The sequence below is a fragment of the Lottia gigantea genome (assembly GCF_000327385.1).
Source record: "Lottia gigantea unplaced genomic scaffold LOTGIsca_41, whole genome shotgun sequence".
In the NCBI taxonomy this organism is placed as follows: domain Eukaryota; kingdom Metazoa; phylum Mollusca; class Gastropoda; family Lottiidae; genus Lottia; species Lottia gigantea.
In genome coordinates, this window is record NW_008709421.1 from 1,040,051 (window position 1) to 1,061,027 (window position 20,977).

General features: G+C 33.4%; 2 protein-coding genes across 2 annotated transcripts; one reads left to right on the plus strand and one right to left on the minus strand.

The window, feature by feature from the left end:
• Positions 1 to 340: 340 nt before the first annotated feature.
• LOTGIDRAFT_122649 (hypothetical protein) lies at positions 341 to 4,364 on the plus strand (the record flags this gene model as incomplete). The annotated part of the gene is made up of 7 exons (XM_009060242.1): positions 341 to 433; positions 771 to 874; positions 1,511 to 1,613; positions 2,003 to 2,156; positions 2,539 to 2,605; positions 3,162 to 3,228; positions 4,143 to 4,364. Coding segments are annotated over 7 exons (810 nt in total), but the record flags the coding sequence as incomplete, so codon positions are not given.
• Positions 4,365 to 17,045: 12,681 nt separating this feature from the next.
• LOTGIDRAFT_163724 (hypothetical protein) lies at positions 17,046 to 18,529 on the minus strand (the record flags this gene model as incomplete). The annotated part of the gene is made up of 2 exons (XM_009060243.1): positions 17,046 to 17,480; positions 18,440 to 18,529. 2 exons carry the CDS (start codon positions 18,527 to 18,529, stop codon positions 17,046 to 17,048), a joined length of 525 nt encoding a protein of 174 aa, XP_009058491.1.
• Positions 18,530 to 20,977: the final 2,448 nt, after the last annotated feature.

A 20,977-nucleotide genomic window follows, 5' to 3' on the forward strand; every position in this document is an offset into this window, starting at 1 on the left:
GCAGTAGAGGGACATAACTCTTGCAAGTTATGAGCAATATTTTGAATAATTATAAATAAAACAGATTAAAATATTTCGTTTCATGTGAAACAAATGGCCATTCCGGATTTTATCAGAAACCTTTAGTTTCGTTTAACAAGTTGTTTTTGTGCAGTTGGGCACGATGCGTCATGTTGGGCAATGCGGCAAAACGAACCCACCGTTAAAAGTGCCATTTTCATCCACATTGATAGAAACTAAAACTTGTGTTTAGGTACATACGTATCCTGTAGAGACTTTTTTTGGTTCACTTCAAATTAACTCTTTTTATGCCTACATTAGATTATGGTCTGATTTTGGTTGCGAAGTAACAGAAGAAGGCATTACACAAATATCGTGTTTCTGTAATCATACTACAAATTTTGCTATCCTCATGCAGGTCAGAGATTTCCAGGTAAATTTTTTAAAAATATTATCGAAATCTCATTGAAAACGTTTCGTTTCATATTTTCTGTAATAAAAAAGGGCTGGACATAGCGGCAACAGAAAGGATATGATCAATCGCTAGGTTTATTTCACTAGATCATTGACAGAAAAATTTTAGTTGTCGTCAATTGTTTGTGCTCTGCCTTAAACAAACTTGAATCTGATGGTCATCGTATCTCGAATACGGGTTTTGACATTGTCTTATTGAGCAAGTATGACGAATGGGGGTATGGTTTGGACACGATGAATGGTGCACTTTCATCTATATAACGACTTTTATTGGAAATTTGATTTCTTTATTTCAGGTATCGAAGAAAGAAGAGTTGACATTAAGTACTATATCTTACATTGGTTGTAGTATATCTCTGATTACACAGTTTATAACAATAGCAGTCTTTACATTTATAGAGTAAGTTAGCTCTTGTTACACTGAAATTAAAGAGTCGATAGTAAAGTCAAGTTTCGAACGCTGTTGAGAAATTGCGGAAAGGGGTGTATATATGAATTATAAAAATATCGAAACAACCTCAACAAATTTGTTGTAACTCGGAGTTTCAAGCTATGCAAACTTCAGACAACTGACCTATTTCTCGTTCGGTCTACAGTTGCTGTATTAAGCACTATTTTAAAAGTGAAATTTGTTGTAATTGTAAATATATGAATTAACTTCGTGACCTATGCCCGTGGGTTAATTTCCCCGTATCACCCTAACAGTAACCCTGCCAGTTTCAGTACCAGTGAATTAGGGTAGAGCTATCTTACACGAAATAATTATGTTCTAGCTTCATGACCTAGGCCGATGTTTTTTAATGGGTTCTTCCAATTTCACGGTTTGAATCCACAATATAAGAAAATTTCTGATGCCTGTGCCAATGCTTTCGAGAGTCGGCTCTCATTGCCTACTATCTAACAGATTGTTATTGAAGATTTGTAATATGGTATGAGTTTTAGAGCTTATTCTATTTCAGTTTTATTACTTGTAAACAAGAAGCTAGTTTTTTTTAAGTGCTTTGATAACCGAACTGTGATATTGTTATTCTTGCAGAATATTGCGGTGTGAAAGGACATTTGTTCACAGAAATCTTTGTTTAGCAATCGTCGGCGCTCAAATTACTTTTCTTGCGGGAATCAAGGCAGTCAAATATAAGGTAAGATCACATCAGACTACCATTATGTTCTTAACTATTACTTTACAACTTGTCCTTTTAAAAACGAAATGATGCCATTTATCATTCACATTAAAATATAAGTTTGGAATCATTGAGCATTTACAGGTTGCTTCCCTTGAAATGCAAAGCGGTTAAGAGAAATATGTTAGGCATAATTTTTTACTTGTCTTGTGTTTTGTTAAATGTTATTTGCGAACACGGAGACGAATTCGTGAAAGTACGTCTCCGTGCGGCAAGTCGAATTTTGATATAGGGGCCTAATCAAATTATAAGTAGACATACAATTTTGACAAACGTTTTGATACTTTTATTCATGGACCAAAATTTCAGAAGTCTTATGCATGACGAAATTAAATCTTTTGTTGTAGATAGCATGTTCAATGATAGCTTTAGTACTACACTATTGTTATATGTCTGTATTTGCCTGGATGTTAGTAGAAGGTTTACATCTATACAACCGTGTTGTAAGAGTCTTTGGATCGGAGTTATATAGAAAGATTTATTATTCTGTATTTGGCTGGGGTTAGTTGATGAATATTTTAAATTATGAAACATAGAACAGCGTGAAACTCTGGAGAGAGAAAATTATTAACTTATTCCTTATTTAATGCATTTCCAATAAATGTTGATGGTGAACCAAACGTAGCATTTTTTGAGTATTTTCCAAGACAGTGTTCCCAATGTACTTCAGCCAGAAGACCTCCCTAACATCTCTCTAAATATGCTTGTAATTTGATAATTTTCACGTGACAAAATATTAAATATTGCAAAGGCATTATATATTTTTAACAGTATATGCTTATGTCATTAAAGCCTGAATGAATTCATCCTGTGTTCCTTTTTAGCCCCTGATTCGCCATCTCTATTGTTTTATTATATCGTGTTGTTATTATTGGTATTTCAGGAATGCCAGTATTGTTGATAGTAATATCAGCTGCTGCTGATTGGGATGGGTATGGCACAGACAAAGTGTAAGTTAACTGGTATATTTTATTGTTTTTATCAAGTTTATGTTTTGATAAACGAGTCTTTTTCATATAAATACGACTATTTTCTGTTGTCTTCTTTACGTAGTTGTTAGTTATCTTGATTTGAAATCAAAAACATGGAAGAGACATTCTCGGAATTATAAAGATCTTTAACAGTTCATTAAATTAAAGCCATCATGCTTTAATTTTGCTTTTTACGCAAAGAAAAAGTAATCTTATCTATCCGGCAATATTCGGTCATATCGACTATTACTAGCATGTTTCTTCAACAAGTATGGCGACTCATATTGATAAATAGAATCTAAAGGCGAACAGGGTAATAATCTTTTTATTTAGATATTTATCTTGCTTTATTAGAGCATGATAGCTTTAACGTTTTTTAAAGGCAATTTTTGATTGGCATGTTCTCCTCTTAAAATTCGTGTTTTTGGAATTCTATGCCGTATGGAATGTTGTACCATGCATAGATGCTCGCAATATTATTGCAACACCTTTTGTTGTTTGGTTTTACATTTTTCTTCGTCTGTATACTTTTCAGATGCTGGTTATCAATAAGTAGAGATACGATATGGGCATTTGTTGGACCAGCGCTTGCTATAATTACGGTTAGAGAAAATTTCTATTATAATAGGTCTTCACAACGTTAGTTGCGCAGTTGCGCTTGACTTTTTAGCAAAAGCTTTCATAGTTGTAATTTTGTTATTCCATGTGGTTTCACTCTCAAGTGTCAGGTGCCAGTACATATAAGATTATTCCCTACCTGTCCTCATTCACCTCATTCTTTTATTGCAATGGACTTTTGTTTTATATTTTTAAGATTTAGACGGCAACTTTTGCTCTTTTCGGAACCCAAAATTCACCTTATATGCATGAGCCATGCAGGGACGTTGATTGGAAAATAGCCCACAGAACTAGGAACCTACCATCTCTTAAAATGCGCTGTTTTGACATTTCTGATTGGATCAGGGCATTGCTTGGTTGGGAACTGGGGAAGAAAGAGGCTTATTTCCATCTGTGTTGGTCCATTATTAAATCAATAACCTTTGACTCCCAATTTCCATATTTGGAATACATCATAGATATTTTTCCCTTGTACAGGTAAATATTGTGATATTGGTTTGTGTTACGAGAATTGTGATGACGTCAGCTAAGCATGGGAAACAAGGCCAGTTTGATCACGTGAGGTATGTATCGTTTGGGCACCTGAACAGTTCACCTGAAGATGCAATGTAGATTGTTGAAACGTAGTGTGTAATAAAACTAAGGAGTAGTATACCATAAAATTGTGTCCGTTATTTAATGTGATCTCTACCCCTAAATGTCGCTAAAGGATTAATGATTAGATATATATTTTCAATGTAAAGTTAACACATCAATTTTCGAATTTCCATTTTAGTTATCTGAACACATAGGTCTTTATAAATTCTTATATTTTATCTAGAAGTTGATCGTGGTCACATCATACATAATTTTGTATCCAACTGGTAATAAAAAACATAGATAGCTCATAGCTACAGAGACCAAAACTACTTGTGGTCACAATTATGTGAAAATTATGTCTGTATCTTATGTATATATGAGGTATGTCTTTTTCAGGGCTGGTGTCAAAGGAGCCCTATTTCTTATACCTATATTAGGAATGACTTGGGTTTTCGGTTTGTTATCAGTGAACAGAAATCTTATTATATTTCAATATCTGTTTGCTGTTTCAAACTCATTGCAGGTAACATTTAAACATTAATAATAAGATTAAATATTAAAACATTTAAACTAATTAAAATTAGACCAAATATTTATCAGCTTGTATTTATAATCTAGCCATTCAGTTTAACGACAGTCTGATTTTTTTAAGCAGACGCCATAGAGTAAGGTCAAACGGTTAATTTGACGAACGTTCGAGAGGGTTGTCGTTAGACCATAACTGAAGTGACTATGTTAAAAATAGGATCTAACAAAAAAACAAAATAATTTTAAATAGACTGAAATTGAACGAAAAGTTTGGTCAAAAGCAAATCATATTGCTGTCAGCAGAAAAATAACCATAACATTAAAAAGCTTTATTTATACAGAATTCAAGAAAAGTTTAGGTTTTCGAATATTTTTTCTCCTAGCCCCGTCCTATGTTATCTTTGCATTGACAATATAAATTGAAATTTGGACCAAGATTGAGCAGATGGCATCGAGATTCCTACGCTTTCAAACAACTAACAAGCTAGAGTCTGTACCATTATATAAAATCTCAGGATTGTTCCCAGATGCATCATGACGTGTATTTCACAAAATATGATTTGCGGAATCACATTTTTAATGAATTTCCACGTATTTTTGTCGATAACTTTATGAGATCCAATTCTCACAAATATCCATCGACAAACTCATTATCTGTTATAGTTCCATTTCCTTATTCTTTCAGGGATTCTTTATATTCCTGTTCCATGTTGTTCTGAATTCCGAGGTAATACCAACAGTCTTCTGATATAAGAGTAAATGAAATGATGTCTAGTTGAGCAAAAATATTTGTATATGTCCTGCTCCGAAACACCAAACTTATGGGTGGAATCATCTCCACAACGTCAAACCATTACGAACTTCGACAGCAATATTCACTTTCCTTGTATGATCTAAGTTTGTAAATGAAGCGATTTGATTGGATTGTACGCCAGCGACTACAGCCAATCAGAGGTATGGACAAGAAAGTATGTTTATCCGAAGCCATAATGTTTACAGCATTTTTGATTGGTTATATTTGCTATATATTAATCCAACTAAATAGCTTCATTCAGTGATACAAGAATAGTGACTATTGCAGTCAAAGAAATTGAGAAGATGGGATAGAATAACTTTGAATTGAAAATGGAATTTTTTAGAACTAACTTTGTATTACTTGCTTCCTGGTCATATTAATCTGTTATTTATATAACCAGTGGCGGCGCCAGTGCGTCTAGAGGGTCTGGTTTGAATCCCAATTGTACCCCCACTTTATTTTCAACAAATCTAAATCTCTACCCTTTTTCTCCAAAATGTGTGTCAAAATGCACAAAATCAATTCATTTTTTACAATTTTCTTGAGAAAATCATCTAAGGCGCTCCATGAGAGGCTTGCGACTATGACACCACCACAGAGTAGCCAAAATTTGAATTCAGACTCAGCAGTTGTCCTTCCATTGATTCAATCTGCCCCCTATTTGTACCCCCAGTCTTGGAAGGCTGCTGACACCGCCACTGTATATAACTCATATCTAACATATGGTACCATGTTTTATAGGTCAGACAGGCTCTGATGAGACTGAGGGAAAGAAGGTCATTACAAAGGGCAGATTTGAGTTCCATTACGTCGACTTCCAGTAGCACTAACTGGGTAAGTGAAGCTTAAAGGGATTGTGAAGGGGTTTTCTAGAAGTGTTGTGTGTATCAGGGACACTGATTGCATCAATTTGCACCATTCCAATTTTCAACCATCTGTGGTTCCTGCAATTCCTCTAAAACTAAGTTTTATGACGACACTAATCGGGAAGTCCTTATGTGATAAAACATATTTTGCGATTAGTGACGTCACCAAACACTTAATTTTAGCGGAATTAACCACAGACATCTGGTTGGAAAATGGAATGGAGCAAATTGAGGCTATCCCCGATACGCATAAAACTTTTAGATAATCTCTTTACAATCCCTTTAAAAAGCAATATCTTAGTGACGTTTATTTTTAAACAAAGGGTTTGACTTCTATCAGTGTTGATAACACCTTCTACTTTTTTTGCTCAATCATCTGTATATTATATTTGCGGTCGGTCGATTTACTAGTACTCAGTTCGATGACTTTATATGTATTGTTAAGCCACACCTTTGATACAATTTTCATCTGATATCATTTTTATACATCCACATGAATATGTGGTCGCATCTGTCCGTCGATCCATCGGTCCGTCCTTCAACATTTCTTGTGAGCACTATAGAGACTGCAGTTTTCATCTGATTTTGATAAAACTTAGTAAGATCTGGGTCAAGTTTGTATATTTGACGTATTTTCGATGAGCGGTTTTTTGAGATATTGCCCTTAACTTTGTAAAAACGCATCAAACTTTGTTCGTGAGCACAATAAAAGCCACAATTTTCAACTGATTCTGATGGAACTTTGTGAACACAATAAAGACTACAGTTTTCAACAGATTTTAATGAAATTTGGTGTGATCACTTATATTATTGATGAGATCGTAGATAAGTTTGGACTTGATGATTTTTCGATGAACGGTTATTGCCCTTGACTTATGAAAAAGGCGTCAAATTTTTTTTTTGCCCTTGATTAGAGCTGTGTGATTTAATTGTTTGTTGTATTTGGGTTATTGATACTGATTTTAAAAAAATTTTTGGAATTACTTAGCATAAATAACTGGCATATATATATATGATTGAATTCAAACTAATAAGATTTCTTCAATATGAGAAAATTCATACTATGGTCACTTAAGACTGTTTTATCATTTCTGACAGCTGTCACTGGGCGTGTATTACTTTGCCTTGCTAGCTTTCTTCTTGACTGTAATGATATACCTTCTTCACAATCTTAATTTGCTTTATCTCATAGATTAGCTTCTGGTACAAAACTTTTCTTGATGTGGCCACTGGCAAAACTTTCAACAGTTGACTTTCCATCGGAAATGCAACTTTTACTTTTTATTTGAATGTTTACGGCAGGAAAGGGATGATAAATAAATAGTGAAGACCAAACGACTAATGGACTATTTGTCAATTGATATGTTTTTTTTTTGGTGGTATATGAAGAAGTTTTCATTAATTGTCATGTCAATGCGACATGTCATTACCATTTGTTCAGGAATTTTGATCATCCATGTTGATGCTTATTGACAGACAGTTGTTCAAAGCATCATATACGGTGCTCAATAAAACAATATTCAAATATTAAAACAATCTTGTAAAAAGGTTATCATTTATGCCGTATAACACATGCCATTATCGACAAACCGTAAATAATGTGTTCAATTATGTATCGCAGAAAAAACGTCAAAAAGCTAATTGCTAGATTAATAGTTGGCTTGGGAATAAACAAAAACGATTATCATTATTGATAATTTATAAATACTGATATTGAAACTCACAATACTAGAATTTAGTGAGTATACATCACTGACAATAAACCTCTAAAGGCTACTGTTTTAATGCATATTATAGAATATTTACAACCAACATAATGAAATTCACCTGATATATTCTGTGTTATGTCCATACCATTATCAAAAGGATTGCAAAGAGATTTTCTAAACTTTTATGTGAATCGGAGACACTGATACAATCGATTTTCACCATTTCAATTTCATTCGTTAAGGGGGCCGAGCAGGGGCCAGAAAATTTTCCCGGGTGGGGTCTGACTGCAATTTTATTCCATGTATTGCAGTTTGGTAATGACTTACATTTTAGTAACTTTTATACGCCCACATGAAATGGGGAAATATATTGTCGTCACCCATGTTCGTCCGTCCAAATCGTAAACACTCTTGAAGGCATAATTCTTTACTGATTTTGACGAAACTTGGCATGATTGTAATCACTCAAGGATGAATCCTGTTAAAAATAAGAAAAATCTAAAAAAATTTAGAATGAGTTATTTCCCTTGTTCTTGAAATACTCGTTTTTACGAAACTTGGTGTGTGTGTTTGTTATTACCCATGTATGAACCCTATCGAAAATCAGAAAAATCTAAAAATATTTAGTATGAGTTATGCCTTGTTCTTGAAAACGCGTTAAAATTTTAGCTCGTAAACACTCGAGAAGGCAACATTCTTGAGAGATTTTGACGAAACCTTGTGTGAGTGTATGTAATCACCCAAGGATAAACCCTATAGAAAATCAGAAAAATCGAAATATATTTAGTATGGGTTATTGCCCTTGTTCTTGAAAACGCAATCAACTATTATCTCGTTAACAATCTAGATGACAGAATTCTTGACGGATTTTGACGAAACATTCAGTATGACGCCAAACAGTTCAAAATAAGTGTATGACTGAAGGTTGAATTTTTCATACTGGTGATTGTACTGCTAAATATTTTTATTCAAAATCAAAGCTGCCAGTGGGCGTATATTACCTTGCCTGGAAAGCTATCTTTAGAAATTCCCCTGATAGCTCTTTATGCTTGACCTGTAACTGCAGTTCCGTCTGTCAAATGACGACGGTTTTCGACGATTCAATAGATGGAAACATTTAAAGATGGGTTCCCTTTCTTCTTTGAAAATAAAAATGCTAATACTTATATGAAAAGAAAGAAGAGGTGTTCTAAAATACCCCTTTGTCTCCATAATTAATTCATAATTAGCTAAATTAGAAGAGAATTACCAGCAGAATTCCAATGAGTGACCGAACAAGAAAGGTCAAATAGTCTTTTTTTCTTTATCCAGACTGTACATACATGTGCATTTATGATTGGTTGAAACATATGCGATAAGAATATAATGATATGATTCAGAATACATGATAATTCATTAAAAACACCAATTTGTCAAATAGATTGCTTAATTTGACACTTTAAAAAGTAAGGAAACCCATCTTTAATTAAAGTAGACGTTTCTCTTTCAGAACACAAAAAGTATATCAGAGAGACCCCCCAGGCGATGGTCAAGACGGGTCTCACCAGCACAGACTGGTACTTCCGGGACTATGAGTACTGTCTAACTGCCCGGGTAAGTTTGTAACATATTTACCGCGACCATGAGTATGGATCGTGTAATTTCTTGTTTGTTGTATAGTTTATGACACCGATTAGTCGACTAATGAAAATATACTCTTATTGGCCAAGCTCGAGGACTTTAATTTTATGTGCATTCTAAGAGTTTATGTCCTGCTTTTGAGACATACACAAGAATTTGTGTATTGGTTTGAATAACTTTTAACATTTATATTTCAGTTGATGGAATGCCAAGTAAGTTATTAAAGAATATTGTTGGTGGTGGTATTCAGTTAAATGTAGACTAAATGTATGTTCTTGCGAGTTTTTGGCTTCGTACTGTGGTCTTAGAATTTACCTTGGTCCAATCCAAATAAAAAAACGAATTTCCGCGATGTTCATCAAAGTTTTAAAAGCGATGATTCAACATTTTTGGGTTTTGCATGGGCATTGAATGTGAATAACTTTCAGAATTACTGAAACTGTACTGTACTAGAAATTTTATTTCCTGTTTTCTTTCGTTTGTTTATCCCCTGTCTGGCAATAAGGGAACAAATACGTCTTGTTGATAGGGTCTGTAATCGGGAATATGGTATACTGATAATTGTTGACTCTCCAATCCATAACCGTTCTACATTATGGCGGACTCCTGAAAAAGTCGAGTCGTCAATGTAGTTTAAAAGAACGGATAATAATGGATGCACAGATCTCAAAAGGCTAAAAGTTCGACGATAAGCAGTATTGTACTACTAAGCGTAGCTGAACAATGCCCGTCCCAAGACGAGGTACGATTGACACAAGAAAATGGTGAACATGGCCTTTAAGTTATTCCTCTGAAAAGAGAAAGTTCGCTAATTTTGTTCGTCTTTTTATGGTATACTTTTCATTCCTCTTACTTTGATCTATATTCCTAAGACGACATTAACTGCATAGCTGAAAAGATGAGAAGGGGGATCGGGTGTGTTGAAAAATAAAAACGAAATTTGCAGATGTTAGTACTTGTTTATTAAGTTCTTATTTACACTTTATCTAATAATTATAATTATAATAATATATATCTTTCTTTTTGTACCTTTCTTATATTTCATTTATCTTGTGTTTTGTCACCACAGCTTGTTCTCATGAAATACGTCACTAAGAGCTGAAATTGAGCTCTCTCAGCAGATAAAGTAAATTTTTAGACGATGACATCCATTTATTTGCACCATTCTGGTTTACGTTATGGCTCCCGTACAGTCCAATATCGAAAACGACTGACAAGACGATGACGTAAACACATCTTAACGGACATATTAACAGTGCAATTATAAGCGATCAATTTCTAACCAAATATTTAAAATAAAAACTTTTTTCAAACCCTTTTAATGACTATTGTCTTCATAGACATGCAAACAATGTCATATTTTCGGTTTAAAACTTTCTACTTGAATGTGTTTTTAGGCGTCCTAATGGTGTAATGGCATCAAAAACTTCACCAATTAGAAACACGTTATGGTCTGGGAATCAATATTCAAATAATTAAGGAACCGACGTAAGCAGCTAAAACAATAAAAACAGATCATACTAAGGGCTCATGTCTTCGTCCATAAGAATAAGAAAAATTTTTGCACATCATTTATAGGACAAACAAAAACAAATGATTTTTTTTCTACTTTAACAACGTGGTGACATGAAATATTGAATTGTTTAAACAATAGGTAATAGTTTCTAGATTTATTATTCCAAAATAGACAACACCAATAACCAACATCACAATTCTGGTTTCAAATTTTGATTGTTGTTGTTGTTTTGATGATTTTGATCAAACATACCATTAAATAAACTAAAACTGGTTTCGCTCCAATTGCTGGAAATAGAAAAGGTAGTTTAACAGGCAAGGTAACATACTCCGAATACCAGTGGTCAGAAAAGGTAACAGAAAACCATTAATCCGATTATTACCATTTTCGAGATCGCGCCAATATATACATGCATTCCAAATTGCACAATAATGATGAAAACTGTAGTATCTATTGTGCTTACAAGACAAATTGACGCGTTTTTACTTATTCAACGGTAATAACTCTGAAATCTTTTATCCGAATATAACCATAAATATATGCATATATACCAAGTGTCATCAAGATCGGCTAAAAACTGTACCCTCAATCGTACCTACAAATTTGACGCGTTTTAACTAAGTCATGGGCATTTACTCCAAAACCCTTTATCCGATTTGTTATCAATTTCGCACTTGACGGAAATCTCATCAATGTAAACATGCATACCAAGTTTCATTAATATCAGACGGACTGACTGACAGGGGCGACGGAAATATTTGCATACGGGCGCATAAATATAAGAGTAGAAATACGAAGTTAATATGATGAAAAGAAATGGAATTTCACGTCCCGTTTTTTCTGCTTCAGTTATATTATGGCTAATGGGATTACTGTCTTAAGCCTACTCTTTTTTCTAATTTAACGTGCAGAGGCCTAAGTTTATTGCCCAATCCGAACGACTAGAATCTTTTTCCATCACTGAAACTGGAAATGTATGCTTGTTATGGAATCCCGGTTTCCTAATTAAACAAGCAACCAACTCGCTGAGCATCAACAAAAAGTAGATGCACTTTTTTCCGCCCAGTGTTTACTCTTAATAAGCATGTATCTCTTTAATGGTCTTAATTGAAATCAATTATGTGATCTCTCTTTGAATTCAGATATGAAATCAACTGTAACATTATATCAGGGTGTGGAGATCAAAGGGCTGTTGTGGACCATAATGTTAATCAAGGCATAGTGACCTTATTGTTTTCTTTCATGATTNGAGGTAAATGCCGCCAAGAGATTAAAGGTGTTAAGACCTCATTAAAGGTGACAAAAATTCATGAAAATTGTTCACTTACATTAACATTTTAACAGTGACCTTACTGTTAATCAGTATTTTTATTGGCTGTATTCATTGATTTAACAGTTATAATTTACAGTGAGGCACTATCGTATTGCCAAGAAGTAGATCATATTTAAGTAAAATCTTCGTGGTTAAAAAATTTACTTCTTATAAACTTACTTAGAACCTTTCGCTTGCTGTCATTCAAAATATCACGTATTTGAGAAATTCTTAATGAATAAGTATCCCATTATAGAAAGTTGGCCAATTGGTGATTGGATGAAAAGTGGGTAAGCTTCCAAAGTGATGTTATTCATTATATTTGGTGTATCTTAGTATCTGTTTTAGGGGCGCCGTTATTTGGTCACAGAAACCTTGTTTATTTATAGGAAATTCGGTTATACAATCATGTAGATATCGTAAGTAACGGATAATTGGGCACACGCAAATTGATTTGAGGTAAATTCCTTCATTTCATTAATGAGAAATAAGCATATTTTATTTAAATAATAAATAGACTTTTTCACTTCACTAATGTACGCCATCAAGAATCAAAACTATTTTATTTAGAAACAATGGTACGGTAACACGTACAGAGTATTTATCAAGTTTGCCATATTATAACGTAATATAGCTATATGACTATCAATTAGACAACCTGGGCATATAGTAAGCTTATTAAATATTTAACAATATTTTCCATCCTTCCTGTTCTTTTCTATGTAATTACCCACTGAGACTAGTATACCCTACAGCTTATAAATAATATCAGACCTATTCTATTCTCAACAAAAATAAAATACATCCTTTAGTAAGTTTTTTTATAAGACAATTAATTGATTTCTTGTGCTTTTCAAACAAATAGGCTACATCGATTTTCATTAGATACGCATGCAATATCAGTTATGATGTCTTCTTTTCTTCTGAACAATAGCTTTCTTCTGTTCTCATGCACTTGGGTGATTTTCAGCAATATTTTTATAGCCTTTTTACTACTCTGAAGACTGCCTGAAGACTAGATGTAGATACTTTCGAGGTGCCAAAAATCATTTTCAGATTTCAGAGCACGGACGGACAAAGATGTCAATATTATACGTCATCATTCTCACAGAGAAACGTAGGCGTATTAAAAAAAAAATGACCAGGTGCTGCTGATAATATTTCATTCGGTAGAAGATATTGAGTTCTAATTTGATGGTATTATCACTATTTTAATTTTAATATAAAATATAGTCGGCGTTAATATCATAGTTTTCAATAAAATATTTTGTGTAATTCATTCATTTGTTTCGAAAGATCGTTAGTAATCTGTCTGCCTTCAAAAATATTGATTCCAGATTACCATAAAACCAACTTTATTTTAGCAAGTTTCAAGCAAGAAGATGAACGCATCTGTTAGAACAACCAGAGAAACTATTCCTTTAAAGTCATCTTCGATATATGAATGCTTTTTATACGTCAATATGTCAATATCATTATGAAGATGTGCACTATTGAATTTGGTAATGATCCAATGATTTTCTTCAGAGATATCGCATAAAACTCTGATATTGCGTTCGTTTTTTTTCACCTATTTTGCTCATGCCCACCCCAAAGACTACAATTCTCCAAGGATTCTTTTGATCTTTTGTATGTGTGTCAATATCATTATAAAGATATGCACTATTGAATTTGATGAGGATCCGATGATTTTCTTGAGAGATATCGCATAAAACTCTGATATTGCGTTATTTCACTTTTTTGGCTCGTGCTGGTGGGCGTATTCGCTTGCGAGACTTGCCGCAAGTCTATGTTGTTATATAAGTTTAATGGTCACATTATAATGGATCGCATCACGACTCACGCATTTAAAAGCACGAGAGCCAAAGGTTAAGGTGCGGTATACGGTGCGAGATTAAAAATGTATATACAGTTGAAAGTGGGTATGAACTGAAATGATATGCGCCTGATTGAAAGAAACCTACTCTTTTTCGATTTCCAACTGTCGAGGGATCCCGTAGCACTAGGGCTTCGGCGAAGCGAATCAAGAGGTTTGGGTAGGGCACCAAACTGTACACCACACGTTACCGCCGCTATATATGCAGACCTTTTTCTTAAGACGGGACGAAAATATTTTAAATCTTAAAAGCAATTTGGTCCGAGGCGCAGCACAGGGTGTCGTCGGAGACTTCTTGGAATGGGTAAAGATGCGACTGTGAACGTCATATTCTTTGCTCGCCATGAAGTTGGTCAATAAGGATGGCGTAAGTTTGTCTATTAGTCCCTTTAAGCGTAATCGTCTTTAAATTCAAATTTAAAACAACATTTATGGATCATTAATACCATTCAATCATAAAGTAGAGTGATAATGTTCTAAAAAATGTTATTTATTCAACTGAATAAATGAGGGGCAACTGACAAGGCTTTTAGATTAATTTAAAGAGAATCAGTCGTCTAAGTATTTGATTTAAAAAATATAGATCTACTTCCGGCTTTACAGGTTTCCTTCATGTACTATGACAGAAAAGTCTGAATGGTTTTCAAATAAAGAAAAGAAGCACAAATTACCACATCTTATGTACGTAAAAAAATCATAAAATAGATTTAAAGATTATATATATTTGTTAAAGATTGGATATCCGCCATGAATATTGTTTGGAGCGGAATCAAAAACGCCTTATGATATAATATTGGTGACGGATACAAGTCATTAAAGAGATTCGTGCCAGTGCCAGAATAAATTTTGACCAGCTTGTACCGAGACTAGTGCAAATAACATTCAAGCTTACTAGCATTTGTAAAAGAAACGATATAGTGTAGTTTTCTTGAATAATAGGAACCAACGGATGGTGTAAGATCAAAGTTTACCATTTTTGGAGGTCTATCGTATGATAGTTCATGTCACAGCTTACAGTTGAGATTTTTAGAATTCTTAGCCATGTGTGTGGTTAATTCATAATTGTAGACTTTGTTTGAAATGACTTTGACGACTCGCCTTTTTCAGGACTCCTCCATAATGCTGATCGACAAAAATTATCCGTACACGTATTATATAGACCTTATCTACAAGACGAAAAATTTCGAGTACCTTTTTGAAGGATTTTCGTACAGTTCTAATGACATTGACGATTGATCGATAAAGGACTGGGCAATTAAAAATTATCCGTACACCGTATTATATAGACCTTATCTACAATACGAGCAATTTCTGATACCTTTTTTGAAGGATTTAGTACAGTTTTTGGTACATATATTCAATTTCAAGACCGAAATCAACCTCCGAAAATGGTGAACCGTGACCTTTGCGATAATAACGTCATAATCTGATAAAATTTTCTGGAATTAAAAGAAACAATGGAATAGTGCAAATAGAAACTTTAAGTGTCTCGACACTCATACAAATTTACAAAACCTTCTTTGAATCCTGCTATTTTCATCAGAATCAAAAGCAACAACCGATGATTACCTGTTTGACATACTAGCCCACACAGTTTTTAAAGGTGTTGTTTTATCCCAAGGCCAATCTTTATTTTATCTTTTATTTGCATTATTGTACATATTTGTATTTTCCGGTATATCTTGCCCTTGGAATTTACTAATCTTTTCGCCCAGAATAATTTTTGCCTTAAGAACATTTCACATCCGCTTCTTTCAATTGTTGATTTAATTTGGGATTAAATACAATTAAAGCTAAGTCATGAGAAATAAAAATTGATAAAAAAGGAAAGATAGCGTTAAGAATTAGATTGGGTGGATTGAGTTGTTGATTTTTCAGATAAAATTGTGAGGAAATCTTGTTGAAAGATCAATGAAAAACAATAGAATTGGTGGGTTAATGAACATTGACTCTTATGATTAGAAACTCAGTCTTATATTGACTAGGTAGAATTAGTCTGTAAGGTTTGAAGATGTTCAGAATCAGTTTTTAGATTACATGAACACGCTTTAATTATCACCAATCAATCGACATCTCAGCAATTTTAGAATTTTCAAAATGGTGGCATTAAATTCAACTAATTCTGGTCAGAGATTTTCTGTAGAAATGAAGAAACTGTTTCAAGATGCAGAAAATTGTCAATAAATGTACTATTAAAGGAGGGTCAAAAATATCACCGAGAATGGTAAATCAGCATTTAATGGTCCATACAAGAATTTCTTGCTCCAATTCGAAATCATGATATTACTTAAAGTACAATTTCTGTACATAAAATGAATGAATTACAAAAAAATATATTCGTTTGAAAACTATGATATTAACACCGACTATGTTTTTATATTGAAATATTGATAATACCATCTAATTAGAAGTCATCAATAATTTCAACCGATTGAAATATTATCAGCAGCACGCAGTGGTCATTTTTTCATACACCTACATTTCTCTCATCTTTGCAATGGTCAATGTTTAATATACTAGGTCCAAAACTTTGACTTCATTAGGCACTTTTCTTATATCACGGAAGTTTGTAAATGCAGTGATTTTAATGGTTTGCACCTTAGCAAATACAGCTACATTATATACGTCCTTCTGTCGAGGGCTCTGATTGGTTGTATTCGCTACAGTACAATCCAATCAAAATTACTGAATTTAGAAAGTAAATAAGTCAGAACTTTGACAGATTGCAACTTTAAAAGCAGTCAAAGAGTTTCTTATTTCAGCATCCACCCGCTGATGTAGACGTATTTGGGCATGATCCGCTATTGTTTCAAATAACGCATGGTACCAAATTAAAGCTGATAGAGCTCATTTTGAGCTTTTCAGAACATAAATCCAATATCCTACTTGCCAATATTAAAAATATTTCGTCTAGTTAGTTGATCAAACGTTGACCAACGGTTCCATTGGAGGTCAATAATATTATATATTAATAATATATCATTACTAACCTTTTTGGTTTATAAATTATCAGCAACACCATTTAGTTTACCCAACCAATTAGAATACAGAGTCCTCTTTTTACCTCCTCGACAACCTCCATAATTATTACAAAATAGTCGTTTTCTCGCCAAATTCTTACCAAACGGTTGCACAGGAACTTTTTCCAATGCTCTTTTCCCATTACCACATCCCCAATTATTACAGAAAGGCCGTTTTAGAATTCGGGCTGTATATTGTCGTCTGCGACCTCTATGACGACCACCACATCCGGTAAAACCATTACAGAACACACGTTTAATCACGGCCTGTTTTTCTGAGCCTTCCATTTTCAGTTTAGAAAAGAGCAAACTTAATAATGGGAAAGGAGGTCTGGCAGGCGGGATGGAATCATATATATTATTTGACGATGGTAAACTGTCTGTATCTTTTAGCAAATCATTTGTGTCTTCATTCTGAAAAGATAAAGTTACTTAGTGAGGCCATCCAAAGACATCACGTGTATTCGCTTTACCAGAACATTGATCGTCTATAAAAAATTAATCTTACAAAAATTAGATTATAATAAAATTACGTTTCCGTTTTTCTCTCCATTGTAATCTAACAAATGCAGTCCTCTTGTTTTTTTTAATAACCAATGAAAAGGTGTCATGTAGGACCCGATTCTTGATAACGACGAATCGTGGTCGTTGGCACAATTCGTCATAAAAATTTGGCACCCGTATTATTTTTTAGATTAAAATATAACGGTATTATAAAATAGAAAGAATTTCAGTAATCGTTGAGATCTTTATCAGGAGTCTGAACGATAAAATATTAGTCGTTGCTTACTTATAGAATATAGTTTGCCTTAGATTTAATAATGGAAGAACCGACAGGTTTTCATCCAGAAAGAGTAACGTGGTAAGCATTAATAGTAAAGTGCATATAGAGACAACTATATCGTTATATACTCATAACATTCAGGTAAACATCGGTCGACGTGATCTAATTTATCTTTTTGGCAAATTATTAACTTCATTTTTAATATGATCTTTTCATGGTTACTTTTAAAATAATACCATCGATAACACGAAAATATATAATTAAAAGGATTCCGTTTAAAAGGAGAAATTATCAAAACTTGAATTTCAATTATCAAATATAAATCATCGGCAAATAAATTCTAAAAAGAAAACAGATTTTCTTCCAACCCCCATATAAACTTCGTTTTCGAGATTAAAAAAAAAATAAAAAATCTATTCAGCCATAAAGAAGCGATAATTTTGAAAAAAGAGCTGTGGTTTCTTATTATTAACAAAGTGAAGTTCATAAAACAAATTGGCATCCCCCGCTAAAACGTATTGAAAAAGAATCCAACATTGAAACAAAGATAAAGCACAAAACAACCCGGAGTAAAAAAAAGAGAACTTACTTCATTTAAATAAAGTGGCGAGAAATCTTCGGATACTGTTAAGACTATAAACGATGCTAATAATAGACAGTGAAAGTGGGAACAAATCATTTTGTGGGGTCGTTGTGACCAGAATAAAAACTTCCTCTTTCTTCAGCCCCTATCTTATCTGTAATCTTGCTGTTTCTGAAATAAAAAATTTACTAAGTTAAATATATTGCCTATATTTTACTAAATATGCCATTAGTGTGTGGTGGTAATCAATACTATTGTAAACATTTTTTAACTATACCAACTTATAAATGGGATGTCGATTTGACAAACCCAGTAGCTAATTGAGCATTTCGAAAAAATGAGCATGCCCTTCCTCTATGGAGACATCCCTCTCGGAAAAAAATGCTGTGAGGATGACACTGTATAAGCGTTATTCAAAATGCACAATAGCAAGTTGTGTTTCTGATACATCTAGTTTGAAGGGATTGACGCCTTATATTTCGTTACCAGCCGACAGAATTCATATTCCACAATTCATAGAAATTTAAGAATATAAAAAATAATCTGCAATGAAACCAAAGAATGTAACCAGCACGACCTTAATCTTGCAAACGTTTCTCTCTTTGTGGTCCAAATTCGACATCAATGTTTTAGCAATCTGTGTTTAATTACAGACAACGTCAAATTAAAACTGAAAAATGTACAGAATCGATTAATCTGCCCTCTTCCAGCAGTAGAAATATTTGACTCTTAATATCCCTTACAATGAAGCTGATGGAACATTGAGAGAAAACAGACCATCATCTATATGTCTTTAGCGAATCGATCATGTTTTTAGCAAAAAATATAAAGAAATATAATTTACTATAAAAGGAGTGTACCTGAATAGACAAATTCAATATGAACTTGAAAATTTTTTTTAACACAAGACCTACCTCCGAAATCTTACATAGACTTTAATCCTAATATGTTTTTAAATCCCATCAGCACTGCTTCTTAATGTTTTGAAGTAAAAATCCAAATGTTAAAAACTCTCTTAAACTTCTTGTGACTTAATCGTGAAACGGAATTGTTATCAATGCTTACTCCAAACATGTTCTGAATGATATTATCGAGTGGTTTCAATTTATGTAAAGATGGTATTGGAAGAGGTGTGGATTGTAATTCATTAATCTAATCAGGTATTGTTGAGAAATCGGTAATCTATAAAAGTTTGTAAATGGGACTGAACTATGTATGGGCGAGTTTACGTAGGCGTGTGTATGGTGCCATTGAGAATGCAATATGAAAAGTGAAATTGCCTAATGTATGACTAAACCTTTTATTGATGCCGCGTCATATTTCTCTTGATTAAAGACGGACTGAATTATTTGCGACTTAAGACGTAGAAAATAAATTCGATACTTTCTACAAGAACTGGAATTAAATTTATCTCATTTACATAAAATTTATGGTTCTTTTATAACTGATGTTTATTTAAACGACCCCAGAATGACGACGAAGAATGTGCGTCACAAACTTTTGATTGCAGCAAGAGCAATAATTTGGAAACGTTTTCTCGGAGATATTGTATTGCATATATACGAATAACTAACAGCACAAAATTAATCCAATTTAATAAACTCGAATTTTTTATATATCATACTTACTATGATTATTTTCTATGAATAATTGGTGACATGGGGTATAACAAGGCTATCTTATTAGTTATTTGTTTGCTTTGTCTTGCTCGATGGTCATTGTATTGAGATTACCATCGCTCTGGTCTTAATATTTCTTTGTACATAAGACTTAATATGAATCCATTTGACCGAAGTTTCCTCGGAAGTTTTGTCCCATACGAATGTCGAGACATAAAACAAAAGGAAAGACAGTCTTGTGTTAAGAAGAAAATGGAAAAAGGCTAGTTGATGGTGATGCCACACCACCAGTTCACATAAAACAGTTTCTTATCATATTCATAGGAACAAGTTCTTTTGTTTATTCTTCATTGTTACATTATAGGCAACGTTCTCAAGCGCGTACTGAATTCGTCAAGTTAGCATTGTGTAATTATGAGAGTCTACAAGAGAAATTTCCCCACAAAAGATGGTTGTCGTATATGTAAAAAAAACCGAACTTGACAACCTTGTTCATTGCGAACTAAATCCCATCAGTATGTAACAATCTAACCTCTCACCTTTCAACGATTTCAAATCAGAACAGAAGAAAAATACCCAGCATTTCCAGATCGTTTACTCCATTTTCTAAATGAAGTATTTGTTTCATCCTAGGTCTGTACATTTGGGAAAATCAAACTCTCTCTTTCCCGAAAACTGATTTTAGGACAAAAATTGATGTTTTCGTAAATGTTAATATTATTCAATAGACACCTATTTTATTGGTCAGTTTAGTTTAGAATTGATGACCGATACATAGTCTAGAAACTTCCCTGTGTACTTTTCTATTCACTTTTTTAAGGCGCAAGAAAACCGACAGCATTTTTTGAAAAAAAGTGTAACCAACGTCAGCGTGTCAACTGGACTTTAGATACTCTATATCAGGGTGCTATTTTGGTTTCTTAAA